At 45.5% G+C, this 21,761-nt stretch overlaps 1 protein-coding gene across 3 annotated transcripts in view; it reads left to right on the top strand.

Moving 5' to 3' along the window:
* The first annotated feature begins 2,311 nt into the window (after positions 1-2,311).
* The window catches only part of DOCK5 (dedicator of cytokinesis 5), a 111,701-nt gene continuing 92,251 nt past the window's right edge, over positions 2,312-21,761 (top strand). For 2 of the 3 annotated variants that reach the window (XR_013225760.1, XM_077305077.1), the window contains exon 1: positions 2,312-2,685. Coding sequence is in view for 2 of the 3 variants with exons in the window: in XM_077305077.1 (XP_077161192.1) it covers positions 2,643-2,685 (43 nt within the window). In the remaining variant the exon portion in view is untranslated. The remainder of the gene's footprint in view (positions 2,686-21,761) is intronic. The other variant, XM_077305075.1, reaches the window with a different exon arrangement.

Below are 21,761 nucleotides of genomic sequence, written 5' to 3'. Positions count from 1 at the left end.
TTTTCTAATAACCATTCCCATTGGTGCATAGGTATTTGTTCTCTGCATCCATTTAATCATACATTTTAAACTTCTTCTGTTTCTAACTGAAGTAATAACTTATGCCCATCTGCCTTAGATCTCCACCCTCCATGTTGATACTCTTCTTTAGTCCTGAAACTGATTGGTAATATAGTACCCACTGAATGTTGATTCCTTCATCTTTGATATCTTACCAATATTTGCATTTCCCATATTGTTATATGTTAAGAAGCCACTTTTATTTCTCATATTCTTTCTAGTGGGAACAGGAGCAGAGAATTTGGAGGGTCAATGGAGGTTCCAGCTTTGGCTATTCATGGGTGCAGTTATTAAAAAATTTCATATGCATGCCAAGGTAATTGGCATCCATTATTTTGGGTCATTCCCAGTTCACAGAAAACCTTTTTATGCATCACAAAGGCAAACCAAGCAACCTGAGAGGGACCCAAAAATCAAAATCCTGCCTTTCTAATTAATATACATGATCACAAATAAAAATTTGTTTCAACTTGGCCAAATTTTGCTTATTCAAGGGTATACTTTAAACAACTTAGATGTACCCTTAAATGAACACAAGCTCTTACCACAAAATATCCCATGGAAATTTATGTAGATATATTTATACCTCACTTTCCCCCACAATGGGAAACCAAAGTGCCTTACAACTTGTTCTTTCTTCCTCCATTTTATCCTCACAAGAACAACCCTGATAGTTAAAGGAGACAGTGTAATAAGCTCAAGGGCACGCAATATCCCAACCCGGGGGTTATTTAAACCTGTTGCTACCCAGTACATACCTTTACACAACTTGAAGTGAATGCTTTTGTGAGGGGCTTAGTTCATGTGGCTCCCTGTCATGCTGCGGCACAAAAAAGGCCCCAGTGCAAATCAGCCCTGGGTACATGAACATGCTGCAAAGTCACTTCTCACCTTTCTCCTAATCACATGTCCTGCCTTCTTAGGGTAGGAGGAAGGAACGGAACACAGAACCCATTTAATACCCTTTATAAAGACTTGCTGACCCAGGTATACAGCACTCAAAGTATTTCCGTATATGTGAATAAAGTCCAGCACAGAACACGGCGTAGGCTGCTTTGAAGAATAAGCATGAGACATAATTGTGATCAAGACTGGGCTGTTTTCAGAGAAACTGGGTGTATCCTTGCATGACACCAGTTAGAACAGGATGACTAACAGCCTTGGCATTTCAGAAACCCTTCCGGCTACATATTCCTGACACAGCTGACCAGGTGTTTGCAGTTTGATCTGTAAAGACCCAGCATGGTAAAAGGTATGCTTTAGGTCCTGGAAACGGCGCATACAGGGCTATCTTAAGCATGTTCACTTGGATGCAAGGCCAGATCTACCCAGGGAACAGAATGAAGTGGTAGAATCCTTGATTGGTTTATCACTGTAGGCTGAAACTGTAGTTTTAAACACTTCCCGACAAATAGAGAACTAGCAGAAGCAGGAACAGGCTGAGAAAAAATGTTTGTTTTTGTTTTACTTCTAGAGAGTCTTCTTATATCGGGCAGCATTCAAAATGATATTTCTCACATATGGTACAGAGTAGTCCACTCCAGCACTTCAGGATTCTTCCACCTTATCGTGGCTTAAAAATAACCTAATTATTAAACAGACTGGGTCAAGGCCTAAGGGTGGCCAAACTGTGACTCTCCAGATGTCCATAGACTACAATTACCATGAGCTTGCACTCAGTGCTTGCACTCGAAAGCTCACGCCCTGAATAAATCTTCGTTGGTCTTAAAGGTGCTACTGGACTCTGATTTTATTGTGCTACTTCAGACCAACACGGCTACCCATTTGAGTCTATCCACATGGTCAACAGCGTGAAGCTGGTTTTATTTCGTTTCAATTATATGCACTCCTGAGGAACAGATCCTCGGATCCACAGTTTTGGGCTGCTGTGGCGCCCCAAAATTTTGAATCCTTTTTTTTGTGTGTGTGTGTCTGTGTGGTCCAGCCTACAGTCCCGTCCCTCACATGTAATCTGATACCAGACTCGTTAGAGTTCAGTTTTTAAAAGCTCAGGATCCGTGTAGCTCCGACTTCCACTTCTTTCCTTTCACACTTAAACCCCCCCAGCCCTGATCCGAGGCGCGTTTGTTCCACAGTCAAGCGATCCCTCCGGCCTCGCCAGGCATGCGGCTTGCGTGCTCGTGATTTCCTCGACTGTAATCCCCCTCCGAAGTAGGCGGGCGGCCGAGAGCCAGCGGCCGGCCCCAGGAACAGAGGGAGCGCCGCGGAGGGCGCAGCCGTTCCGGGCCGGGCCAGGACAAGGGAGGAGCCGGCGCTGGGGGGACCCACCCGGCAGGGGCGGGCCCTGACCGCCCTCTCGCTCTGCCTCTGCTTCAGCGGGAGCGGCCGCCGCCGCAGGACGGGCTGGGCTGGGCTGGGCAAGAAAGTTCTCTGCCGGCGGCGGAATGAAGTTGGCCAGAAACTGCGGGCCGGATCTGGCGCCCTGAGCATGGCGGGAGAGCGCGGAGCAGCAGCCGCCGGGGCTGGATGAGGCCGACGGAGAGCCGCCTGTCTGCCGGGGAGGACGCGCCGCCGGCGACGGAGAGCGGGAGCCTCTCCGTCTTCTCCCCTTCCTCCGCGGCATGGCCCGCTGGATCCCCACCAAGCGGGAGAAGTACGGCGTGGGTGAGTGGCCGCAGGGGGTCGCCCCCAGTTGGAAGCCGGGCCCCTTCCCACGGCTTCCCCCCGCCCAGATCAGAAGGGAGGCGGCCTCTGTCCCCGGTGGAGGGTCCCGCGGGGAACAGCGCGACCCTCTGCCCTTTTCCGAAGTAGGGAGACCCCCCCCCCCTTTAAAGATGAGTGCGAGCCTTTGAAGCCGGCTGGTTACCTATTAACATCTTATCTGTCAGGGCTGGGGAAATCATGGATCTCTCGCCGCCGCCGCCGCCGCCTCCCTCTGCAACCTGTATGATTATAGATGGAAGGGGGTGGCGGCTCTGATTCGCATTCCGGACTGTAAATAGGAAACCAGGGAGTGGTAGGTTACTCTGGAGTAGCCTAGAAATCGAGGGTGTGTTGATGTTTGAAGGTTGTTTCTCCTGGCCAAGGCTGTGGACTCTTTCTCCCTTCCTGCTTTTCTGGTCTTCTCCTCCTTTTCCACTTACCAGACCTTAAAGCAGGGGTAGTCAAACTGCGGCCCTCCAGATGTCCGTGGACTACATTTCCCATGAGCCCCTGCCAGCATTTGCTGGCAGGGGCTCATGGGAAATGTAGTCCACGGACATCTGGAGGGCCGCAGTTTGACTACCCCTGCCCTAAAGCTTGACTCATGATGACACTCTGAGATCCCCAAACGTTTGCAGATCTCCCTAGCAGGCTGGAGATAACTGGGAGCTTCTCTGCATGTTCTCAGAGGCATTGCTTAGGGCTGAACTCTCAGTGGATGCTGGGACCAAGCCTGCCACTTTTCTTTTTTTCTGTCCTGACCATGATTTCTGTGCTTCTGGTTCTTACCATTGTATCCCACTTTTCTTATGTGAGTTCAAGGTGACTGCCCTGCGGTTTCTGCCAGGATGCTGATGCGGCCTTCTATTCAGTCTCAAGGCCGGTCTTGTCAGCTGTCACTGGCTGCAGGTCTCAGGGATGTTTGGTGAAGGGGGTCTTTTGTAGCCCAGGCTAGCATGACCTTGTCAGTTCTCATGCTTTGTTACAAACATCTGCTTACTTTGGACTTCTGCAGCCTTAATACTGTTATGTTGCTTGTTGGATAAGAATGCATCGGTTTACACTGTGTAACCCACCTGGAGTGTCCATAAGAAAGGCGAACTAGAAATAATCGAAATAAAATAACCCCCGGGTTGGGGTGTTAGCGACCTTGCTGATCTTTGTTTTTATCATGTGATGTCATTCTTTGCTATGCAACAGGAGGAGAAAGTCCCTGAACTCTATTCTAACGCAGTGGTTCTCAACCTTCCTAATGCAGCGACCCTTTAATACAGTTCCTCATGTTGTGGTGAGCCTCAACCATAAAATTATGCAAGTGTTCTTTCACAGAAATTGAACCAAAACTGACCAATGGCATGAAGATCCATTGTTCTTGATTGTATATAAATTGTTTTTTTCCCGGGGTTTCTCAGTTCAGTTCTGCCTCTTGTTCCACCATGCCGATCTCACTCTTTTCTGCTGCTCCAGATAGACGAACGCTCCATCTCATCCCCTGGCCAAACTGCTCACCGTGCTGCGACCCCTCTGAAAGGGTTATTCAACCCCCAAAGGGGTCCCGACCCCCAGATTTCGAACCACTGCCCTAACGTGTCTACGTTGTACAGTAAATTTTTCATACCTTTCCCTGGCCTACTAGCCCGAGGTGCCCTATTTCAGAAAACCTTGCTTGAACTATTTCCCTGAGCTCAGCTCTTTTCGGCCAACTTTTGCCAAGTGCTGGGGGCGGGGAGGGGGGCCAGGGGGAGCCTGACTTCCCTTCCCAGCAGGTGAAGAAGACCTTTGTGTTAATTTGCCTTTCAGCTCCTGGATTAGCTTCTCCTTTGGCAGAGCCCACTTGGCTGTTGTAAAGCCAACTAATGCTCTTCTAACAAAGCGACTGCGTCACAAGCACCAGCTGTGGGCATCGGTGTATGTGAAGGGCTGAGTAAAAATTTTGTGCCAAATTAAATCTTGGCACCCTGCCACGAAACAGGGAACACTTTGCAGTCTGGACAAGTTATGTAAATTGTGCCAGTATGCATATGTTTGTTGGGCATAATTCTTTCTGGGCATTTTCAGTTGGGCCTGTGGGCTGTGCAGAAACCTAAGGCTCATGGCCTGATCAGTGGGTGTACTGCCTAGCCTGAGCATGGGTTCTCAAGATTTCATGGTGAAGCTGGTCTTCTCAGGCTGTAAAGAAGACTTGCTATAAAGTCATACGCCAGCTTCTCCTGTACAGTGAGAATGTGGATGAGTAATACACTGTGTGTCCCTCCGTTGTGTTACTCGTCTCTCCCATGGTTGTGAACAGAGATCGGGCTGAGGCTGAGGGGTAACACATCTGCCTGGCATGCAGAATGTCACTGGTTGAATTGCTGGTATTTCCAGTTAAAAGGCTCAGATAGTAGGTGATGAGAAAGACCTTTGCCTGAGACCTTGTTGCCAGTAAGAGCCTTTGATGGGCCAGTGGTCTGATGAGGCATAAGGCAGCAGCGTCATGTGTTAATGTGCCTCCCATACTCTGCAGTGTGACTGAATACCCCAGATGTCCTTTCTTCCAGCTCAAAATACCCACTAGCTGTCTCTGGCAGGGCTCTTTGATTTGACTTCTCTTCCATTTGCTTTCTTGGGTTCTTTGAGTCTTTTCCAACCTGGATTTTGAATTGTGGCTTGCTCTTGACCCAGGGTATCATCTGCACATGAACTGTGTGCATGCATGTTTCCTTACATATGATGCAATGAGACACTTATGGGCTATGGTCTGGACTAATTTGGAATACTGTGAACAGTTCTGGTCACCATATCTCTGAGAGGACACTGGAGAGCTGGAAAAAATACAGAGGAGGGTAACCAAGATGCTTAGGGGGTTGGAGCACCTTCCCAATGAGAAACGAGAAGATAAAGATTATGAAATTATGCATGGGGTGGAGAGAGTTGATAAAGACAATTTTTTCTCCCTCTCCCAAAATAGTAAAACTCAAGAGCATCCAGAGAAACTGATGGGTCATAGGTTGAAGGTGAACAAAAGTCAATACTACATTAAAATGTGGAATTCACTGCCAAAAGATATAGGAATAACCGTTTTAAAGGGGGACTTAGATACATTGATGGAGTCTGGCAAGGGCCATGAGCCACGGTGACTGAAGGGAACCTCTACATTCAGAGACCCTAAACCTATGACTCCCAGAGCCTTGAGGCAACATCATGAGAAGCTTCTATGGTCCGTTGTGGGACCTCCAGAGGAGCTGGTTGGCCACTGAGTGAGATAGGATACTAGATTAGATTGGTCTGATCCAGCAAGTCTCTTCTTGTGTCGATTATGTTCTGTAATCTAGCATAACTCTTCCCAGTGGCTTGACATTGTGGGCTGCAAACCTATTCCTCCCCCCACCCCAATGACCTTATTTATAGCTTCAGGACTTTTAGAGATAGCCTGGATGTTTGCTGTTTTGAGTCTGGCCTTGCTTTGCTAACTATCCATGCTCTGTTTATTTAAGAGCTCTTTAAACAGTAATCAAAGTATCTTGAAAGGAAACAAGGAAAGAGTAGTGCTTGGGAGGCTTTTACTAGATGCAGGAAACTTAAAAGCACATCTGTGTATCCTTTCATCATCAAAATGTGTATGGGGAAACTGCAGTTCTGCATTAAGGTAGCAAGAGGAAAGCACAATTTTGTGACTCATACTAATTGTGCAAATTAAATGCACCTATCGTGCATAGTTCTGTGCATGCTGGAATTGGGAAGCAAAAGGAGCTATGCAGGTCATGATGCCTTATCCCGCCTTATCCTGCCCTTCTGGATGAGATCTGTGGTGCTTCCAATCCTACATCCTGCTTCATGCAATTGTCACCCAGGTGTCCTGGAGGACCAACAGCATATAGCCCCGAGACCTTCTCTGATTTGGCCTACTATCAGTGGTATCCAGATGTTTGCTGGTTCTGAACATAGAGGTTCTGTTGATGGACATATCTTTTGATCACTGAGTTTGCCCTCTGGATTTCAGAGTTTCTCCCAGGTTTCGGACCACACGCTGTCAAAAATGTGAAGGAGATCTATTGCCTGTAAATGGTTTGAATCACTTCTAGCAGCTATAAAAACCTACATTTCTGTGGGCACTTCACTGCTGTAATAGAAGGAGCAATCTGAAGTATTTGCATGGGCAATATTCAGCACCTCTCCCTCTCTTTAAATATTAAATATTCAGAAGGAATAAATATCACTTTAAAAGGAATATGTGCCAAATTCTATGTGGCATGCTCTTTTCAAACCAACTGCAGTATGTAACTTGTGTTCATAGATATATCTCTTTTTAAGTGCAAGATGGACAGCGAAAAGGGAAGGGATGACTTTGAAGCTGCATACTCTTGTTCTCACAAATGCAGAGACCCCAGAAAGGGATTTGTTTCCTTTCCAGGCAGGAAACTATTCACAACATCACACAACCTTTTCCAAGTTTGTTTATAAGACTTGACCTGTATAGAGTGAGCCTTTTTCTCAGGGGAACATCATGAAGGCAGAGTGGGGAAAATCAACTGCTACAGTATTTTGTTTTATTTTTAATTCTTGGATAATCAGTGATGTTTGTGTAATGTGGTGGTGGGCTGTTCAGGGGTACAAGGAAGATATTGGGGCCTTTATTGAACCTAGTGTTAATTCCTCTGACATTTCGTAGAGCCTTGATGACATGTGTTCTTTTCCCTTCCATTCTAAGGGTGCTGGAAGCATGAATAAAAATACTGAATATGTGGTTTCTTCTTACGTTAACCTGTATCAATATAAGATAGGTGTTGGGTCATTGCATGAGGGTTCTCGCCATGTTGGGTTGACTTAGACCCTGCTATTTTTGACATCCATTGCTTCATTCTAGGAGAAAGGGCCAAATGTCTTTCCAATTATGAATGTGGTAAGGCTTTCAATAGGCTTTCTCAACCAGGGTTTCATGAAACCCTGGGGTTTCTTGACGGCCTTGGAAGGGTTTCCCAAATGGGTAGAAATTAGGTAATTAATTATAATATATTTTTTAAATTTGTTAAACATTGATCAGATATGATCATATATGGTCATGTTGACCTGCCCCATCTGCCCAAAAAGGCCAATGATGGGAAGGGGAAGGGCCCCAGGTGGGCCCCAGGTGGGCTATGCTTCAAAATCATATTCTGTGTGATCATGCCTCTTCCGGGGTTTCTCGAAGCCTGGAAAATGTTTCAGGGGTTTCTCAATGGTGACCAAGTTGAAAAAGGCTTCTGTAGAGTAACACATGGAGAATTAGCAAATGCCAAGGCTGGTTTTACATATTTTTATATCCCTCTTGGACAATTGGAATACAGAGAAGAGAGTTGTCCTGCAGCTGAATGGGTATTTTTAGCTATTAGTTAAAAGAGATTCAGGTCTATGCTAATGAACCATTTCTTTACTTTCTATTTTCTTGGACACGTTTCCAGTTCCAGAGGGTTAACACACGGATGTTGTTGTCTTGATTTGGTTTCCTAACCGTTGACAGTGTACACGTTAAATGCTATGTTGTCTTATCTAAGTGGTTGATTTTTTTAAGGGTGTGTTAAGTCTGCACACTCTGAACTTTGCTTCTTTCTGGAGACTGGAGATGACTCACTCAGAAAACAGGCTTTGTCCTATTGCTGTATTGCTGTGGCTTTGCTGGAAGGGTAAGAGAGATCAGACATGGGTTTCTAGAATATGCCACTGTTGAGAAGTTCAGAAGGCAAGTTGTAGTCCTCACCTTCTGGTGGGCTTTCAGAAGGGCTGCGGAGAAATGCCCTCTGTCCTGGAGTTCACTCCAGTAGTTCAGCGTCTGGTACTCCATTCTGTCCATGTGATGGTTGCAAGCTTGTCACTGGTAAAGGGGAAAACTTCAGGAAATGAGTAGCCTCTGTATGGAGCACTCTGGCTAGAGCACTCCACAGCTTAGTTATGCAAAGGGAGGTGTCTGAAGTCAGATTAACCATTTTACACTAGGAGTGTGCAGTTCAGTTTAGAGTAGCTGGTGGGGAAACAAATCAAGAAGAAGAAATTAGTTCTTATATACTGCTTTTCTCTAACTGAAGGAGGAGAGAAAGTGGCTTCCATTCGCCTTCCCTTTCCTCTCCCAGAACAGAGAGAATTCTGATATTACTGCTAGGTCAGAATAGCTTTATCAGTGCTGCATGTGGAGGAGTGGGGAATCAACCCTGGCTCGCCAGATTAGGAGAAGAAGAGTTGGTTCTTATATGCTGCTTTTCCCTACCAGAAGGAATCTCAAAGCAGCTTCCCTTTCCTCTCCCCACAACAGACACCCTGTGAGGTGGGTGAGGCTGAGAGAGCCCTGATGTTTACTGCTCAGTCAGAACAGCTTTATCAGTGCCGTGGCGAGCCCAAGGTCACCCAGCTGGCTGCATGTGGAGAGGGGGCAGGGAATCAAACCCGGCTTGCCAGATTAGAAGCCCGCACTCCTAACCACTACAGCTGGTATCAATACTGATTTGGTGTGAGGGGGGGAGGGAATCTTTAAGATGAACCCAATTCTCTTACTAGATTCAGGAGCCAAATCGCTAAACCTGAATCTTACACTATACCCTAATAAGTGCCTAGCAGCAGAATTCAGAGCCCATCAGAACACTAGAGCCCATCAGCAGAACACAGCGCCCAATTGTAAGGGACTCATGCCTACTGCCTAGCAGCCAAGCCCTGTGCCACCCAATTAGTGCCTGGCAGCAGAACCCAGTGCCCCATTGTGGCTAAAGCCAGCTCAACAGGACTGCAGCACGGAATCACAATCCCAGAGCGGATTGCTTTTGTTTTGCTGTCCTTGCAACCTCCCTTCTAATTCTGTGCTGCAGTCCTGTTGAGCTGGCATGTATCACAATTGGGCCCTGTGTTCTGCTGAAGGACTCTAGTAGGTTGGCTCTGAGTTCTGTGGTTGGGCGCTGTTAGGGTGGCACAGAGTACATTGCAGGATCTGCTCTCCCTGCAAAACTGTCCCTTTCCACTCAATTTTTACTGCAAAGATTCTCGGGTGTGACTGTAGTCTTTTTTAGGTTGGCACGGCCAAAGTGGCATCGGTCCTGCTGGGCAGTATTGCACTTGCCCTGCTGCTGGGCTGAGCTTGCAAAAATGCCTGCCTCCCCTTCACTTTCACTGCAGAGATTCTTTGGGACATTCTGCTGGGCTTGTATTACCTTGCTATTTTTTCCCCACCATAGGAAACAAGGGAGGATGGGAGCACCTTCTTTGTGTGCCTATAGAATTAGACTCCCAGGAGCATACAACGGCTGCTCAAGGGAAAAGGCCATTGTTCTCACCTTCCCCTTCTGTGGGATGACTGACTCAGATGGAGTTCAGTGCATTAATGGAAGGAGTATTTTTCTCTTGACTCCCTGTCCTAGCCAGGGCAGAGTCTGCACTTACTTTGTTTATTCCATTGTCAATCCTGTTGAATTCAGATAGATTTGAACTCGGGTCTTCCTCTCCCCCCCCCCCCATTGAAACAGGAAAGTGTTCTGCACGTGGTTAAGGTAGTTCAGAAGGGGGGGGGGGGAGCCAAGCCTCTTTCTTTTCTTGAAGGGGGGGGAGAGGAGCCAAGCAGGGAGCTTCTTTCTTTTCTTGAAGGGGGGGGGGAAAGGATTGAAAAAGGCAGAGAAGGGAGAAAAAATCTAGGACCGACAGAAGTTGAGAGAAATTAGGGGCTTCTCCTTTAAGGCAAGCTTGTCACATGACCAGGTGTGGCCTATTAGAGGTTCTCTACACGTAGCTTGCTTTCCTAATCCAAATTTGAAAAATATTGAGCATTAAAAGCACTCTAAGATATCGCTCAATAAAGGTAGGTCACTCTGGATCAATCCTTCTCACTGCAGATGGAAAATGTAAATCACCCAAAATCCAAACGGAAATCGCATTCTGTGTAGATGGCAGGGACTGAATCAACCGGTGATTGGAACAAAAGCTCAGTGCAGTTTACACCCAGGCTGACTTGGCACACCCAGCTGCAAAGCTGGATCTAGTAGAATCCTCCAAACTGCAAACATGATCATTTACTAGTGTTGGCCGAAACTGCGTCTCTGAATTGCATCTGGGCAAGAACTGGATATTTCAAAAGCTGGAAGATTCTGCTCCAGAGCATGATCATGGGAACCAAGCAAGATTATGACTGAGCGTGCTCTGTACAGTGGGAAGCTCATGTAATTACAACACTGTGGGGGGTCCAATTTGGGTGGGGCCACACCCTGCTGCTCAGAAGATAGGATGGAACTTCCACTGCAAGGATTCACTGGCTCAGTTGAGATGTCCCTGTGAAACGATGGCTTAATTAAATTTACTGTGGTTAGTAGGATTGGCTAGTTAATCGAGACCAGAAACCATGGTTAAACCAAAATACAGTGGAATGGTGTTGAAAAAATGTTGAGCACAAAAAAAAACAAACACGGTCAAATATCAAAGCAGTTCTATTTGGCCCACAATCACAACAATATAAACTCATCAGTGCACTAAATGCCTCACCTTTCACAAAAATGGGCTCTATAATTGTATCCTTAAAGTGCACAGTGCATCCAATAGCTTGAAAAATCTGCCGAGTCATCTGGATGAGAACCAAAAGGCACTATTTCTTCTAGTTCACTTCTTATGTTTTCAAAACAATGTAAGTCATGTAGCTCTTCCTTCTTCATAGCATCATGCTCCACGGGCATGTGTTCAGTTGTGTGCTGAATCTTGATATTACAGGTTAACTGTAGGCAAAACAAAGCAGTTTTTGGGCCATGTTGGAACTGAGACATTTGTTAAGGAGAGAGATCCTGGTTTTCTTTCCATAGACTAAAGTTCATCTCCACCACTTATGTGGGCAGAAAACAGATCTGTCTGGAGACACACTATAGACCAGGGGTAGTCAAACTTCGGCCCTCCAGATGTCAAACGCTGGCAGGGGCTCATGGGAATTGTAGTCCATGGACATCTGGAGGGCTGCAGTTGGACTACCCGTGCTATAGACTCTCAGATAATTGTGTGTGTAAAAGCTGATGTTCTTCCACTGGTGCTCTTTAAAGACCCCCCAGGAAATTATAGCTATGCTTCCAAGAAGGAAAGCTGGCCTGGGAGCTTTTAAGAATATGAGCTTGAAACCACATAATGGGGTTTGTGAAAATCTACCAGCAGTCCTTCTATTTTTGAATGATTACGAGTGTTTTAAAGCAATGAAATGGGATTTATTTTAGGAAGCTCTGTCTTTATGCAGTCTAGAGGTTCTGAAGAAACCATGAGCTTAGTAATAAAAGGCCACAGGCAGCATGAGGAAGGGTGTGGGAGCGCATGTACCTAATTAACCCTTGCACTTCCCAACATCTTCCGGAGGCTTTTGGCATTCCTACTCAGGCACTGAAATTTGTCCCAGTGGAGGTCACCTGAAGCCTCCCAGTTAGTAATCAAGGGAAGAGGCAACAGTTTGGACATCCTGCCCCATGCCAAATCTCCCAATTCTGTAAACTGTTGGTTTGAACAAGTTGGCTTTTATTTATTTTATTGCATTTATATACCACCCTCAGGGCACTTTACAGAGAATGTTAGATGGGCAACAGAATGCAGGTAAATTTGGTGATTTTCAACAGTTTTAACGTCAATTTTAGCAACAATACCTACAACAGATGTAACATAATAAGGCAAGTTCGGTAACTATATCAACAATCGTACTGTCAACAACAGTCATAGTACAATATAAGAAGAAAAGTTGGTTCTTATATGCCACTTTTCTCTACCCGAAGGAGGCTCAAAGCAGCTTCCCTTTCCTCTCCCCACAACAGACACCCTGTGAAGGAGGTGAGGCTGAGGGAGCCCTGAGATAATTGCTTGGTCTTAACAGCTTTATCAGTGCCGTGGCAAGCCCAAGGTCACCCTGCTAGCTGCATGTGGGGGAGTGGGGAATCAAACCCAGCATGCCAGATTACAAGTCCGCACTCCTAACCACTACACATAACATTTTCCAGGTATGTTTCTTTGGCAGTCCCATATAGTGTGTTTGTCTGGAAGTAGGGGGTGGATGGGGCCCAATAGATGTTATCCTTGGCCTCGACCAAATGCGTGGTGGAGGAGCTTTATTTTGAAGGCCCTGCAGAACTTTTCATTTTTTCTTATCTGCTCTCAACATTGTTTGCTTTCCAGAGCACATTCAGTCTTCGTTGAACCATTGTCTGTGTGTGTGTGTAGGTATTTTTCTTTTGATTAGTTGAAAGAGTAACATTTTCCTGCACACTTGGGGAGTCCCCTGAGGATGGAGAGACCTCTAAGGCAGGGGTAGTCAACCTGTGGTCCTCCAGCTGTCCATGGACTACAATTTCAATGAGCCCCTGCCAGTGTTTACTGGCAGGGGCTCATGGGAATTGTAGTCCATGAACATCTGGAGGAGACACAGGTTGACTACCCCTGCTCTAAGGTTTCCATGGGTGGGTGGGCTGGCCTTATTGGCTTCTTGATCAACAAGGGGCCCAGCCACTATGCATGAAATGTTACACCTGGAAGCATTAGCACCAGATGTGTGGAGTTTTGACTACAAGTTGATGCTTGATATATTATGAAGTCTTGGTACTTCTGTGGGCCCTTTAGTGTTGTTTATGGAAGAGATGGCCCCCTGCAAGTATACCAGAACTGTCCATCTACGAACAGGACAATGCAGTTGATTTTCTTTGCCATTAAGCAGCTCCAATCAATATGGATGAGAGGGGAAGAAAGATTCTTCTGTTCCTCTTGGTTTCCCTACTCTGTCCTGCTCTCTGGACTTTCCAGGCAATCTATGATCATTCCTAATGCTGCTATTGATTCACTCAGTGCTATACACTGCAGAGTGTAATGAAGCGTGTAGCTGAAGCAAGACTTTCTAATTAAAAGAACTCTGAAACAACATGGATGGGTAATACCAAGGGTGTGATTCTGCACACATTTGCTTCCTGGTCACCTGGAAATCGGTAGGCTGTGTGGAAGCCCTTTCAAAAAAGAAAAAAATTAAATGTTTAATTTGGCCCTTGGTGTTGTTTCTTGAAAACGGAGTCCAGGAAGTATTGCTAGCCACAATATTACATATGGTGCTGACCGCAAGCCCATGGCCATTGTCTCCTGAAAATATGAAAGCCAGAAGTTAATCAGGTGGTTTCTCCAGGATTCATTGGATCTTGCCCTTCCCTTGGGAGGTAGAGAATGGATGGAAAAAACATGGTAGACCTTATATGAGCAAAACTGGGGACTGATACCAGGAAGTACACTGCATAACTAGAATCCAAACTGAGTAGCCTTACCTAGTGATTGGGAAGCACATAGCCCTCATAAAAGAGCCATAATGAAGACAGCGCACTAAAAACACTCTCCCCGTCTTCCTCTGATCGCTTATTTTAACTCAGTCAGATGATGAGCATATTGCATTAAAAGAAACCTCTTCCTTGTCTCTTGAAGTCAGTTTTCATCAAACCGTAATCTCATTTAATTGCATATTTGCGCAATGCACAGACTCCATACTGCCAAAACCCTGGAGGGCATCTAGCCACAACCAGGAGAGAGAAAGAGGGAGAGAATGCGAGCTTTGTGGATTCAGAGTGACCACAATGAAAGGATAGTGTTTGAGCACTGAAACTTGTTTGCTGTAACCTTAATAACAGCCATAGAACAATTTGCAGCACTGCATTTGAAACAGACATCAAACGTGTCTCTGGGGGATGGGTGTGTGTGTATGTGTGTGTCTGCCATCTTGCACCATAGATTTCTGGCTACTCCTGTCCTACCATTGGCTTTTATCCCATTTTTTGTGGTCTTTGCTGGCTTTCGAGGCAGCTTCTTGGGCCTGCATTCTGTCATTGCTTTTGGGCTGGACAGCTGACAGGTCTCAGTGAGCATTAGATCATGATAAGATACATGATGTGTTCAGGGCATGGTGATGTCATATCATCATGGCAATGTGGTGAGCACTTTGAGAACCACAGAAGAGCCACAGACATAGGTGGTGATTAAAGAAGGGAGGGAGAAGGAGCCTGGCCATTTTAAGCAAGCTTTGAAAATCATTAGAGGCTTTTAAATCTGAATTTGAGTTGAAATTCTGAATAAGGGGACTGAAGCTGAGATGAAAACCAAGGAAGTGGGCCCGCTGAGATCCTGGTTGCTACAAGTATTTGTTGCTTCTGTAGATCTCTTGATCCAAACAAAGGGGTTGTCTAGTCTTCTCTTTCCTTACAACAACCCTGTGAGGTAGGCTGACAGAGAATGAGCTTGGTTGACTATAGCAAAGTCTTTCTTGTTTATTACACTTTTGACCCTCTCTGAGGACTTCCTGGTAGGGTACCACATTATGAATTCTGCCATAGTGCTCGAAAAAGAAAAAGAAAAAATTAACGTTTCAGAGTTGTATCAGGTTTCCCGCCCTCAGTGGATAGGATTTATTTTCTGTGCACTGAATCCTTCTTCATTGTTATTGAAGTAATGACAGATTGAGCAGAAAATTTAAAGGGGCCATGTGCCTGCTACCCTGGCAAGTGGTACGTTGTTGGAAAAATTAGAGTTAGGCTTCAGAAATCTGATTTAACGTGGCTTCAGATGCCCAAGGCTTCTCTAAAGCAGGGGTAGTCAACCTGTGGTCTTCCAGATGTCCATGGACTACAATTCCCATGAGCCCCTGCCAGCCCCTGCTCTAAAGTCTCTAGTCTTCTGACAGCTGGGTTGTTGCAGACTCAGCAATGGGCTGACATGTCCCAGCATGGCCAGGGGATCTGCCTCCAGTCAATTTCACTAGGAACGTTTTAAACCATGCCTGTATTACCCCACTGAGTTCCTATGTAGTCATACATGGTTCTCCTGTGCTCCTCTTCCTAGCCATAACACCTGTTGCAAGGTAGGCATGGAGATCTGGATTGAGACCATTATATAGGGGCAAAGTTCCTATATTTTCCTTCCCCCCCATAACTGTTCTTTTCTTGGATGGGGGAGAATAAGACATTGTATGAATACCTATATGTTTCCTCCTGTGGGGCAACAAACAGCTACAGTTATCAATTGAAGTTAGGAAAATGGCATGGGGGAAGGGGTTAAATCCCACTGCCCCAATCTGGATCACCTCCTCCTTCTCATGACTGATGCTGGGCTGGGGGGGGGGGGAATTTTGAAATATTTGTTCATAGATTTCCTGATGTGCCATCTAGCTTGGTCCCGTGAGTCATTGTGGCCATGAACAAATTCAGATGTATAAGTACAGAGGTATATAACATATGAATGCATAATAATCCAGAACGTGTATGTGTATGACAAGGGAAAGCTGCAACTAATTGTATGTGTGAAAACTGCAACATTGAACAGCGTAGCAATGAGTAAAATTTTCACAGTCCTATTCAGTCCTTTGACGTTTTATGTCCATATCAATTACCATTGCTGTGGGTGTGCAATGCAGTTCTCTGTGTAAGCCATCCTATCACTTCCACCAAACTCTGTCTTTCCTTACCTCTTGCCCCTTCCCACACTTTATGTCCTTTTTTTATGACCACGAAGATGAAATCCATCTGGTCCTATAAAAATTCTAGTTGGTTGGCAATTTCACATAAAAGAAACCTGTTATTAATTGTCCCAGTATGGAGCTCCAGTTCTGGGCAGTCTATCAACATTCACAATGGCTAGTGGTCGGCTTGATCCTGTAGCATGCTGTGAAAATTCCGTGCAGAGACAGCCTGTTAGCTTTCCTTTTGTGTTAATGTTTGCAAACAAAGAAGAAGGAAGAACTGTTGGCTGATCGCAGCGTATGAAATAAGCTGCATCTTCAAACAGGGGAAGCTGTGAGCAAAGGACATCCTCATGCCAATCATAGTTCATGTGAGCTAGCATGACTTAAGTGTGAGGGGAGGTGCTGTTGCACCTAAATAGCCAGAAAACCGCAACATCTCTGCAATAGGAAGTATTTTTCAAATGAGGAACTTATTGTATGGGGATCTATCATTCAACAGGTCTCAGGTGCTGCATAAGAAATGCCTGACTAGATCAGGCCAGTGGATGCAGGGCCATAGAGTCCATGCTTTCTTCTTGTTTCCCTCCATCTCCTAGTATTCTGTAACTGTAGATCCCATTTAGCTGTGGTGGCTAACATTCATCCATTGACCTCTCCTTCTTAGATAAAATAAATACATTTAGTGTGCATACCAGTGAACAATATGGATTGGAAGCTGTCTGCTGCTTATGTGCTTAGTTCTATCACATTTGCACCCAGCCCATCCTTCTTCCAAGGAGCTTGTGTGGTGTAGTGGTTAGAGCAGCTTTTCTCAACTATTTTACCATTGAGAGACTCCTGAAACATTCTTCAGGCTTTGAAAACCCCCAGCAGTGGCACAATCATGCAGAATACGGTCGAGAAGCATAGCTGTATACATGCCCACTCGGAGCCCCTCCCCACCCCACCCCACCCCTACCAGGCCCATCACTGGCCGTTTGGGGGGTGGGTGGGTTGTCATAACTATATATAGTCATATCACCCAATAAATGTTTAACTAATTTAAAAACTACGGTATATATATAAAAAAATCACTTAACTCCCACCCATTCAGGAAACCCTTCCAGGGCCATCAAGAAACCCTAGGGTTTCACGAAACCCTGATTGAGAAAGCCTGGGTTACAGTACCAGGCTAGTATTAGAGAGACATGGTTCCACATTCCACATTCCAGTCACTATCTCAAAGGCTCAACTAACTCACAGGTCATGAGGAAAGAAAAGTAGAAGAGTAGGGGGAAAATGCATATACCAGCTTGAGCTCCTTAGAGGGAAAGTGGCATAAAAATGGAACTGGGCTGTTGACATGGGATTCTTATACAATAGCCTTTCAACATCCCTATGTGGAATATGGCCCTGACCTGGTTAGCCCAGGTTAGCCCAACCTCATCACATCTTGGGAAGCTAAGTAGGGTCAGCCCTGGCTAATATTTAGATGGGAGACCACCAAAGAAGTCCAGGGTCATTATGCAGAATTAGGCAATAGCAAGCTACCTCTCAACGCCTCTTGCCTTGCAAACCCTACAAGGTTGCCATACGTTGGCTGCAACTTGATGGCAAAGGCAACAGCAAAAGGAAGTGAATGTCGGGATGAAAGACCGTGGCCTAACACTGCACCTCTGGACCAGATAAAATCCTTGCAAACATAATGTTTGCATGTCAGTAAGGGTTTTAGCCTCACTCTCTCTTTGATTTTTGTTCTTTGGGGAAAGGAAGGGTTCTTGTATGTTTGTTTTGCATGAAGGGGGCACCCCGTTATCAACAGTCTGCAAAGTAATAACCTGGTTTATCACCTTTTGGATAAGTAGGACATAACGGGATTTGTGGCTGACTAAGAACTTGAATTCAAGTTTTCCCAGTCAAGCACTCTATCAACTCCACAACCTTGACTCTCTCCCCCCTCCCCCCATATCACAATAGTTATTATCTAATTTGCCTTGAGGCTTGTTTTTCTCCCGGACAATGCCTCCTCTTTGGCTCCATTTCCCTGGCATCATTTTGTGGGGTGGGAGGGCTGTAGTGAATGAGAGGCCCTTTTGTCCAGGAAACCTTCTGAGCTGTTTAAAATGTGCCTTTCAAAAGGCTGAACAAGAAGGGGTCCAAAGAAGTCACAGAGTAAGCTGCATACATATTAACTGTCAAAAGTTTGCATATGGTTGTGTGCATTGGGGGCTGAAAGGGTAAGTGATGAATGGCAAAATTGTACATCATGGGGCATAATCTGGTTTCACTGTAATTGAATGTGGAGTACTTAAACAGAAATCTTATGGGATTGTGGTTCTTACTTTTTTACCTATGGTGGTTACTCCATTTGCCCATGGGATGCAGACCTCTGGCATACTTTGCCTACTAGCTTTAATGCTAAGCTTGGTGTTTTTGTTTTTAAAAATGCCTCATGCTTATTCCCATTCACCATGGATTATAAGTGTATCTACAGACACATATGTGATCTGCGCTGTTTTTTAAAACTGTTCCATAAACCTGGAGTGGAGAAAGGCTGTCACATATTTATTTAGACAGATATTTGTACCCCACTTTTCTCCCCAGCTGGGACCCCAAGTGGCGTACAAACTCTCTTCACCTGTTTTTAATTCCCTAACAACAGCCCGTGCATTAAGTTAGGATAAAGCTGTTGGTGTGGGTAGAGAGGGTAGACTATACTGGCTGGATGTACATATTGTGGGTTGACTGGACACTGATGAACAGGTGTCACCAAACAACTACTGAGTGAGAACTGATCTTTCCCCAATATAATATCTGCCCAATATAATAAAAGGCAAACATGTGAGGATGACTTACTCCCTACCTGATTGGCGTTCTGTGGGCATAGGCCCTAGTAAGGAGAGTCCACTCTCCCATGGATGGCCAATGACAAGTCTGTCATCCTTCCCTTCTTCCTTCCAGCTGGAAGATGAGCTTGCTCACTCTGCTGGCCCACCTCCAAAAGGTAAGCCAGTCAGAGAGCAGCATGGCTGGGAGGGAAGGAGAAGCTAGGCCACAAGCCAGCCCCAGGGAGCCCAGCACAGCCTCTTTGGCTGCCCACCTACCTGAGATCCTGGGGTGGGTTAGAAGCCTCTCCGTGGCCCGCCTGAATGACAGATCGGTCAGCGTGCAGGAGTAACTCTGAGGTAAAAGAGTACCCTTTAAATAAAACAGCTGTTTTCTCTTACACAGAGTTTACTTGGAAGTATAACAGTGTAATGGTTTCAGTATAGTTCATAAGCGTACAATTTCCCTCCTTTCTCTGATGCTCCTTAAGGAGACTTAGCCACAAAGCTGTGTTTTCCTCACTTACCACTTAATAATTTCCAGAGAGAACATAGATTTCTTTCACTCTCCACAGCACCCCAAGGGTGTTTTCACACACATCAAATAATGCAATATCAATCCACTTCCGAAGCATTTTGCAAATGAATTTTACTGTGCACAATGACAAAATCCATTCACAAATTATTTAGTATGTGTGACAGTGTGAAAGTGTCCCATTCAACTCTCTGCTTTCTCTCTCACAAACCCTCTCTATAAAACTAGTCAGCTCTTCCCACCCAGAGTACAATTACTCTCCTGTCATGACGCACTTCAGTCACCCATCCGGTCCTCCTCTTTTTTACTCGAGAGGCCTGCACTTTGAACCATATGAACACATGCATAAAACCCCACATTAAATCACAGAAAAAAAATACATGGAATATTTTCAGAGTAAAACACCAGGGGAAAATGACGGTGTAAGCTGCTTTAGGTTCCCATTGGGGAGAAAAGCAGGATATAAATATTTAAATATGGGGTATACATCCTTTGGTTGTGCGTAAATGTTTTTAAAATTGCATGTGCTTATGCTTTGTAGTTGGGCGGCTGGAAAAGTGGACTGTCAGTTTGTAAATGCTTACTCACATCCAGTGGTGTAGCAAGGCCAGAAGACTAATCCCTAATCCTTTGTGTGAAAAATCAAAGGGCCATAATGCCAGGGGTCTCTTCTTTACAAAACTGACTCTTCCCCTTTGGAATGGGAGAGGGAACAACACAATTTCTCTGTGTGCACAAGATTTGTGTTCAGAGCTCTACTGACCCTCTTCCAAAACTGTGCCTGAATGTGTCCCTAAACTTGGACAGGTATGTGCTGTTCGAGTTGAAATACATCACTGTAGCAACAATGGAGGAGTGTTGGCCTGTCGTATCTTACAGGCTAGTGGAATTATCATGGCCTAAGCCATCGCTAGCTAGAGCCGCTTTGTGTCAGAACTACAAACCATTTTCCTTATAGGCAGTGAACCCAAAAAGCCCTGAAATCCAAGAGTTACAACGGGCCTGTAATGTATGCAAGATACGATTGGGTGCCTGCCATCCCAGCTTTCCTATGCTAAAGCCCATTCAGTTGGTGCAAAGGCACCCAGAGTATTTAAAGATCAGCCTCATGATCTGTTCCTCTGCCCATTTCATTTGAAACTCAGTTGGTGATGTGCTGGGGATATTATTTAAAACCTTATGAGGGGGGGGGGCATGTATGTTTTCTCCCTTTTACTTCCGAGATATAACCCTTGGCACCCTCCCTGCCTTAAATGTCTAGGCATGTAGCTTCCAAAAGCTCCTCGCAGAAGATCAAAAGGCCTTTGTACCAGCAAAGGAACCATCTCCTCGCGCAATTCATTCTTCTCCCCCCCCTCCCTCCAATAAAGTCACTGTTGTTTTGGCTAAGGCTTGGCCAGAAGCCACATAGCAACCCTTTTCCACAAGTGCCGTCCAAATGCCAGCTCTAAATACACGGCTCCGAGCGCATAATTCCCCTTCCATACAATAGTTTGTGACCCTGTTGCCTGAAAGATGTAATGAGGCTTGAGCGGTTGAGTAGGAAGGCCGTCAATGCCTCTCTTTGTTCGCCAGGAACAGTGGGCTCTATCAGATTACGGGTTCAAGCCAAAATGCCAGGCCGGGGATCTCAGAAAAGAGCTCTTCTCAATGTTCTCTTGAAGCTTTGATGGGTGGGGTGGGAATGGTGGCTCTGACTGAATCAAGTGTGAGGAAGCTAGACAGATACCGCCGTTTGGATGCATTGAAGCAAATTATTGGCCAACGAGGATATTTTTGTTCTACACAGAAGCAAAAGGGTCTGCTTGATGCTTTGATAAGTGTTTCGGCTTCCGGATTCTCGAACCATACAATAATACATTTTTATCGTTTGTGGTGAAAAACATCTAAGATGGGGAGGAGGGGAATGGGTAGAAAGAAATATGTTCCATGGGAGAATCTTGTGCGTGTGCCATAAAAAGATGATGAAAGCAGCAAATAGAGTATGTAGCATATCTAACTTCCTATAGGGGCAAAAGCCAAAACTCAGTGGTAGATCATCTGTGTGGTATGTAGAAGGTCTTGGGTTGAAGTCCTGTGTGTATGTGTCAATGCAGTCGAATTGAGCCGAGCTATGGCAACTCTCCAGGGTTTTAGAGGCAAGAGGCATTCAGAGGTTTATGCCATTGGCTGCCTCTGGGCTTTTTGGGTGGTCTTCCATCCTAATGCTATTCAGGGTTGAGCCTGATTTGTTTCTGATGAGATTGGGCAAGCCGAGGTTAACCACCTTCTC

The sequence above is a fragment of the Paroedura picta genome, chromosome 12 (assembly GCF_049243985.1).
Source record: "Paroedura picta isolate Pp20150507F chromosome 12, Ppicta_v3.0, whole genome shotgun sequence".
In the NCBI taxonomy this organism is placed as follows: Eukaryota; Metazoa; Chordata; class Lepidosauria; order Squamata; family Gekkonidae; genus Paroedura; species Paroedura picta.
The sequence above is the reverse complement of the archived record's forward strand: the minus strand, read 5'-3'. Positions and strand labels throughout refer to the sequence as shown.